The following is a 9,075-nucleotide window of genomic DNA, read 5'->3' on the forward strand; positions in this document are numbered from 1 at the left end:
AAGAGGTCCTTGTTGCACGTCACCAAATAATAACTTCTTGTTCGTGTATTTATTATTGATTAAGACCTAAATTATGTTATGGCGTGTTTAGTTTTATCTCGTACAAAAGATTTTGATTCGTTTTATGTTTTTACCTTTTCAAGCCGATGTAAAAAGTAATCATGATGGTTGCGCATTTTATACTTTAATTAAATTCGCATTTTTTCTGTGTGTAATACACTACTAACAATAAAGGTTTTAAATATATAAGAAAAGAAACACAATTTAAAAAAAAAATATTAACCTTAACATTAACTATAATATAACTAAACTATATCAAATATATTATGTGTAATTCGTTCGAGATAATGAATCGGTTGGTCGAGATACTACTGCCGCGAGTCATGCGTACGAAATACATTAACCTCCAAGGAACAATAATGGTAGGCTCATCACTTGATTCACAGTGCTGTATCGCCACATTTATGTTTCATAGGCAATGTATACAGCACAATAGGCTATATTATAATTGATTGAAAAAAAAATCTATGAAAGGATTTACAGTTGAGTTTGAAATATATAAGAAACAGTAGTTTCCAATCAATCCGTTGCAAATTTCTACAAAAATAATAAAGAAAGGATGTGTGTAAACAGCATTAAAAACTAAACAAAACTTACAACAAATTATACTATTTTTTTACATTGTATAGAGAATCAATTGAAGTAAGATGTGGAGAGGTGTATTACTACAAATGTTAAGTGTATACAGTATTAATCTCTAAACGAAACTACAACAATAAAAATAGCTTTCTTTCTTCATATCATTTTCCAAGAAATAAATTTTAGATTTAATTTCGACGTGTATATAAAGACTAAAGAAATACGAATACTCTTAATAATAATCTTAATTACATACTGTACTACCCCACTATACAAATAATTGGTAGTCTATTGTTACGGATGACAGTATGTATTATTGCCTCTGAATACAGTTAACATAATTACTTATCTTGTAAACATAATGTTAGTTAGTCACTACTTATGTATTACTTATTATATTACAGTATTGTATAGTAAGCGTACAGTACGTTTATATATATAGTGAAAACTGTTTTATGGTACACAATTCCTAATTGTTTTGTTAATTATAGTAAAATTAGTTATACTAGTAATTATAAAACAAATAATTCACTTATAAGTAATTTCATCAATATTAGATGTAAATGTAATGTGAGTTCTTATCAGCTACCCATTTGATATAATTAAGTTACATGTAACAAATTAGCATAATACAAGTGGCATCACATGTCTACTATCATTTCAATCCCGATAATTGTTATAAAGACTGAGCGTGCATGGCGTCAACGGAGGCTGTATTCCATATTGTTAAATACCATCAGGAGGAACGTAACAAAAGGCGTCATACTCAGCTGAAGTGGTGGTGGTTACTTCAAATAAACCGATAGATTCACAGGTTGAGCCGTGTACTATGGAACATGACCTTACTACTCTCTCTTCTGCAATCCAACCGCCGATGGGAGAGAAATATCCTTTCAAGCAAGCATGGTTCACTTGCTCTTTTGTTGCAATTTTACCACCGATATCACCACATTTTTCCGACGCCTCTTTAAATGTGAAACTCCTCTCTTGTTCTCCCCTAATAGATATTACCCAATGAGATGGATACGGGTACTGGTTGAGATCAATGTTTGATAGCGAACAAAAAGCCTTTCGTAACTTATTTTTTTCAAGATTTGTGATTTTAAATTTTCCTCCAACTAATATGTTAGACCAACACGTATCAATATAATCTTCTACACAACAAGCTCCAGACATATTGTGAGAAAACCAAAATCTGTTGTCCAAGCACATTCTAACACCATTTAAACTAGCATTATAAACCTCCATAGGTAGAGCCAGGTGTCCTCCAAATTCTGACTGACATCGGGTTTCTGCCTCAACGTAATTATAGCCTGTACCTTTATTTCTTCTAAGGTACAGAAGCTTGCTAGCAGGGTAGTAGCTATGTGTATCTTGTGGTTGATTTGAGTAGATATAGCAGTAGAAGCAACTATATAGTTCATCACGTTCTGGATACAGGTTGAAACGAGTCGATGCATCTACAAGATCACACGTGGTGTCTTCATTGCTGAAGGTTACTTCTCCACTGATTAACCAACATTGGTCACATGTCATTTTCATTCCGTATTTGATGCCAGACACCAATTGCTCGTAAAATGCAAGAGTTCCTTTTAATTGCAGACACTTATCTGATGCTTGCTGGTAGTTTACTTCGTCCATTACCTTTATGAATGCGCCATCTTGAAACTGTAATAATGAAAATTAAAACGTTTATGTTGTCTACCGCAAGAATCAAGCTCAGTGCTTTACCAGAACATTTTAATCGTTTAGTAGCCTACTACCACAAACACACACACACACAAATCATTATTCGGAGATCTACACGAATATTTTTACATTGGAATGAAATTGTAGGCAAAGTATGTTTGTGTTATTTATAGTTATTGGGGGCGATAATGTGTACCCTTGCGCACTCAATTGCTTCCCATTCACCCTTCTTGAGAATCGCCCTAGAATATTAAGCACATACCTTAATTTCGTATTCCAGCAACACATCATTATCTGCTATCGAATGCTTAATATCGCATCCAGGCACGCTTCCTTCAACCAAAGGCCTACTAATCCTAAAATAATCACATGCATCGTAACCTAATCTTAAACATGCTTGTGCACATCGAATGCTCATTGGTTGATCACTCATTTTTGCTGAAATGGTTCCAGTTTTCGTACGAATGCCAAAAAGCACTGTTCTAAGCCCTGGTGTTCGAGCTGAAAGGAGAAGGAATCTTGTTATACCTATTATTTTCATCGTTTTTAGCATTTTTTCTTTATCGTTATCAACACCTTCGTATTTTATGGATATCTACTTTTAGTAACGTTAACCGACATTGGTTCATCATCACCATATAGTCATCGGCATTACCGTTATCATTATCATCGTCATCTTCTTCTTCCTTCTCGTTTTTCGTCATTTCAATTCTATAGTTGTCAGTTTAATAATCAGACTTTAGTTACCATGTGCCGTAGCAATTAAAATGACTGCAGCTACCCAATACATTAACAACATCTTAGATCACGATTAGCCAAAATAATACCTGTACAATCCTAAATAGTAAAAAGAAATGCCACTGGAAATGAAAAGATAAAGAATAAATTTAACAATTAATTGTTGTTTTGTTTTTTTTGTTCTTTGCGACACAACCGCCTGTATTATGAACTGTAAGACCCATCCCTACAATTGTTGACGTTTTGTAAAAATAATGCAATATATGATATTAATAAAAATATTAAACCAGGTCATCCCTTCTCTTAAATGTACATTTTATGGTAAATTATGATAAAAAGAGAGAAACAACGCACTACCTAAGTAGCCTGCGGTGAATGTCCACTCGTGGACCAAACCAAGTCTAGCTAGGCTTGGTTTTGTAGGCCTAGCTGGTAAACAGCAACGACGTATAGTCCGGTGGCAGGACTCACCACCCGAAAGGGGACAAATTGCCATCCAACTTTTCTAGACCAGAATTTTCCGTAGATTACGAATATGGAAGGTAATCGATCAGGATAGGAAGCGTTTTCGAGATATAAGGGGTCAAAGTTCAAAATTGACCAATTACAACAATGTATTATGTATATGTATTATAACAAATTTATTGAAGCACAATTTGGTCTTTTATTACATTTTTATGATTATAAGTGTCTATTCAATCACCTTATGAAAAAAATCCTTTGTAATTAAGGGTCAAATGTCAATATTGACCAATCATGAGAACGTACCTATAAACCAAATAAAAACTTATATTTAATAAAAATTGGATGTTTTCTCACCCTGTTAATCAATCATACGCATTTCATCAGTTGACATAAGGTCAATTTCATCAGTTGACATAAGGTCAAAGGTCAACATTTTAATACACGTATTAGTTAACAAATAAATGCAAAGTTGTCCAAACTATGATATTGATGGTTTTACAAGTAATCAAATTATTTGATTAGTAAAGTTATGTTATTTCATTATAATTTTGATTAATATAATTATAATACTGTATTTAATCAAATCAGACTTTGATCAGGATAGGAAGCGAATAGGAAGAGATAAGGGGTCAAAGTTCAAAATTGACCAATTATAACAATGTATTATATACATATGTATTATAACCAATTTATTGAAGTTCAATTTGGTCTTTTAATACATTTGTATGGTTATAGGTATCTATTCAGTCGCCTTATAAAACAAATACTTTTCAATTAAAGGTCAAATGTCAATATTGACCAATCACACAATTTGCATATAAACCCAAATAAAAACTAACATTTAAGACAAAATGTTATGTTTTATCACTCTGTTAAGACATCTATCAATCATACACAATCAAAAGAGCACATTTATCATTACACAAGTTGACATAGGTCAAAGGTCAACATTTGAACAAGTGATATACTAAATAATGCAAAGTTATTCAAACTATGAGATCGATGTTCATAAATGTAATCACGTTATTTGATCAGTGAAGTTATGGTATTTTTATATTTTTTCTAGTGCGCATTATTTTAAATGTATTAATATAATACTGTAAAATAAATAATACAATTAAAATTATTAATATTATTATTAATATTATGACGGATAAAATGTTATGATGTTAAAATGTTACGCTGACCTTCAATGATTTGCCACTATACAGTTGCATTTATTAGGGCTACAATATTCGTTTTTGGAAAATAAACTACTATTCATCAGAACCAGAGAATACCAATTCGTACAGGATAGGGCATAGGCAGATCCAGGTGGCCAAACTCAATCCATAATTCACTACACAGACAGACCACAATTTTTATATAGCCACAGATAGTTTGGCCCATACAGGAAAGAGCTTCCTGTACACAAAAGATTCTAAAATAACCCATATGGATTTGCCCGAATGAACCCTCTAAGGACCCTTTTGGGATCTCTATGTGGTGTGCTACATAAGGCCCTGTATTATAAATTAATATGGGGTAAATAGTTCATAGATGAACTATGGAATAAAACTAAAATGTTCACCCTCAATCTTTAAATAACATTTATGGATTTGCCCAAATGAACCCAAGGGCCGATCCTTCATGGACCTTTCGTGGTTCTCTATGTGGGTCTACAAGAGACCCTATATTGGAAATACTGTATGTGGGGTGAAAATGTGGGTTCAAATTAACCCAAGGGCCGGTCGTTCTCCATGGATGGACATTAAGCCCCATAATGGAAATATAAGGGGTGACACTGTGAGTTCATATAGACAGGCGCGGCCCATGGAATAAAGCTGCCTGTGCACTCTCGATCCTTAAGGAACACTTATGGATTTGCCAAAATTAACCCCCCAAAGGCCGGTCCTCCATGGATGGACATTAAGCCCCATAATGGAAATATAAGGGGTGAAAATGTGGGTTTATATAGACAGGCACATGGAATAAAGCTGCCTGTGCACTCTCGATCCTTAAGGAACCGATTTGGATTTTGCCTAAAATGAAACAAAAGCAGGTCATCTATTTAGACCCTTCTGTGTTTCTCTACTGTATGTTCAGTTCTACATTTGGCCCCTGTATCGGATCAATGCATTTGGCTACATAAGTTACTGTGTTAGAAATATATCGGGTAACTAAAACTATAGGTTCCAATATTAAGCCATGGGAAAAGCCTGTCTGTGCACCCTCAATCCTTTTAAAAGGAACCCATATGGATTTGCCAAAATGAACCAAGGGTAACTTCTGAATTCTCTATGAACCGTACATTCCGTTTATTGGAGATACATGGATACCTGATTGAAATTGCTCAAATGTTTCTGAAAGACATTGTACTGTATATAATAGTATTATTCCCCTTCCACACCTCTTTGAATTAAATCCGCCCTGATAGGCTCTTTTGTACAGGATTTCAAAGCAATAATCACACTTGTATTTTTCAAGCAGTATAATCTATTAGATTGAATAAAAATATCTATTATAAACAATTTGCCGTTAGAAATCTCTATGCCATGTCGTTATTTAGATGAGAAAAACAGGTCAAAGGTTAAAATTACAGAAAAATAGTGTTTCAGTCACTTTTTGAAAAAAATGTTGCATTATGGCAAGTATAAACACATATATTGTGAACAATTTGATACCAAAATTGGCTCCTTACGACAAATATTTATTAATTTATGTTTTTATAACCTTATTCAATTATGTCAAAGGTTAATAACCACACTTCCGGTCATTTTCAAGCAATATCATCTGTTACACTGAATATAAATGTATATCTTGGGAACAATTTGCTCCTATTTTTAATTCTCTCCGACCTGCCTTTACTTAGATATAGCAAAAAGAGGTCAAAGGTCAAAATTGCTAAAAATGGGGTTTCCGGTCAATTTTACAAAGAAAGTTCTGTTAGAGCTAATATAAACATATACATTGTGAACAATTTGACACCAAAATCATCTCACTAGGTCCAGAATTTCCAGAGATATAGCATGTTTTTATATTAGTCAATTTTGAACTTTGACCCCTTATATCTCAAAAACGCTTCTTATCCTGATCGATTACCTTCCATATTCGTAATCTACGGAAAATTCTTGTCTAGAAAAGTTGGATGGCAATTTGTCCCCTTTCGGGTGGTGATATCCCCCCTCCTGCCACCGGACTAGTACGAACATCGTACAATAGCTATAGGCCTAGCCTGACGTTGTCTAATTGCCGCATTAATTGTCTTTCTGTTTTTGCCAGTATCCGTTAAATACAAATTGGGGGAAACCTGGTGTTTTCGCGAAAAATTGACAATTCTTCAAAGTGGGTGAATTACAGAAGAAAAACTAAAATATCAATCCGCGCGCAATGCATGTTGAGATTTATAGTTGGCTGAAATTAGAACTATTGGAAAGCCATGACCATCAACGTTCTTTTAGGACATGGCGCCTGAAGAACGTGAAGAATAGGTGTTTCAATCTAGTCCATCTTCAGATTTATATAATACAATAGTATTGAGATAAAGAATCAGTTTATTTATTTCAAGATATATTTTAGTAAGTAATACACAACCTGCCTTCATTTAAAATAATAACTACACAACTGCAATAATAGGCCGGGTGACAAAGGCCGGGTGGCAACATACCTAACGTGGTAACAGGCCGGGTGGCAATTGGCCGGGTGGCAAAAGGCCTAAGGTGGCAAAAACCAAAATGGCTGAAGGCCGGGTGGCGAAATGGACAGGGTGGTAATTGGCCGGGTGGCAATAGGCCGGTGGCGAAAGACCGGGTGGCGAAAGGCTGGGTGGCTATAGGCCGGGTGGCAAAATACCAGGTGGTACCAATATTTACATACATAACAATAGCGAATAATTTAATTATGAAAAATAAATTAATTAATGAAATATAAAAAAAATATAGTATTTCTGTTTCAACACCAAATAATTATTTGAAAATGTGCACACATGTTCCATCTTATTTGCACATAAAAAACTCGATATTAAATAATGCATATACTTTGTATTTGTAAAGGCAGTTTTCGATTTACAATATTTAAAAAAAAATCCAATAACAAAATATATTCTTACCAACAAATGGTAAAAAAATATATATATTATATAAATATTCTTTATATAAAATAATTGTAAAATAGAAAACTTGATTATTTAAAAAAAACAAGTATAATCTTACCAACAGTTGATGAACATCAGTTGTTGAAACTTCTATTTAGCAGCATCAATATGTTAAGAGCAATCATATAATGGGATATTATGTTAGTTGTAAATATATACTTGTGGTCCTGGCTACATATCACCGGGTTGGAATTCCTGTTCGTGTGTATGAATAATGATTTACTTCTAAATTAAGTCTTCACTTGCCTAGTCAGGAGTTGACATCACTAAAAATGTTTGTTTCTATCTCTCCTATAAGGACATTTATGTTTCCTGTACGTATTTTATGTTAAAAGTAATCATAATTCAATTAAGTGAGCAAATATTATCGGTTGATCGTGTACATAATAACTATTTTCTCCTTATTAAATTACAATACAACATAATTGAACTAAAATTAAAGGTTTTATTTAATTGATATTCAATAAATGATATTAAAAAGAAGTCGAATAAAAGAACGTTTTGCGTATGAGATACTTTTCAATGCAATTCAAATTTACATTTCTTTTTTTTTCAAACTAATAGTTGAAAATGGGTATAATAAACAGTCAAAAACTCTGTAAATATTTAGTTTACAATAATATGAGTTATTATAATTCATTAATTACTCATACTTCGCTAGAAATATGAATAATACTATTTATAATAGAGCTTTAAATCTATAAAGAGTAAAGTAAAATATATAGTTTCCAATCACGTACGTGACTTTTATTTATACATAGCAAATATCAAAACATGCAGTGTCGTATTAGTTACACCTTGCTTGTTCATAGAATACGGGGGAAATAGCTAACCTTCTTGTTCTATATTCCAGACCGGATTCCAGTGCTAAATACCACAAGGAGGAACATTATAATAAAAAACGTCATAACCAGAAGGAGAGTACTCACATAGTGACTTCGTCACTTTTCTACAATCCGCCAGACTGGTGTCAGATTTTTTAGTGTTTGTATTTTTGATTGTATTATATGTCTTCTGGAAAATAAATGAATTGAATTGAATTAAAGTGGGGTTTTTGGTTTCTTCAAACAAACCTATAAATTCACAGTTTTTGCCATGCACTATGGGACTTGATAGTGACTACTCTCTGTTCTGCGATCCAACCGAATACTGGAGATAAATACCCAATCAAGTAAGCGTGCTCTTTCGTCGCCAGTGTACCACCAATATCACCAAATTTTGCCGACGCCTCTAATGACTATTACCCAATAAGGTGGATAAGGGTACTGGTTTAGATCGATGTTGGAAAGTGAGCAAAAACTCCTTCGCTGATTCGATGCATCCACAAGATCACACGTGGTGTCTTCATTGCTGAAGGTTACTTCTCCACTGACCAAAACTGATGACATGTCCCATTCATTCCGTATTTGATG

General features: G+C 33.5%; 1 protein-coding gene across 1 annotated transcript; it reads right to left on the minus strand.

The window, feature by feature from the left end:
- Positions 1 to 1,365: 1,365 nt before the first annotated feature.
- Positions 1,366 to 3,032, minus strand: LOC144850422 (uncharacterized). Its single transcript, XM_078707698.1, has 3 exons — positions 2,948 to 3,032; positions 2,591 to 2,829; positions 1,366 to 2,307 (listed from the first exon to the last, which is right to left on the minus strand). Exons 1-3 carry the CDS (start codon positions 3,030 to 3,032, stop codon positions 1,366 to 1,368), a joined length of 1,266 nt encoding a protein of 421 aa, XP_078563824.1.
- Between the last annotated feature and the right edge of the window lie 6,043 nt (positions 3,033 to 9,075).

This window comes from Antedon bifida, chromosome 8 (assembly GCF_963402885.1).
Source record: "Antedon bifida chromosome 8, ecAntBifi1.1, whole genome shotgun sequence".
In the NCBI taxonomy this organism is placed as follows: domain Eukaryota; kingdom Metazoa; phylum Echinodermata; class Crinoidea; order Comatulida; family Antedonidae; genus Antedon; species Antedon bifida.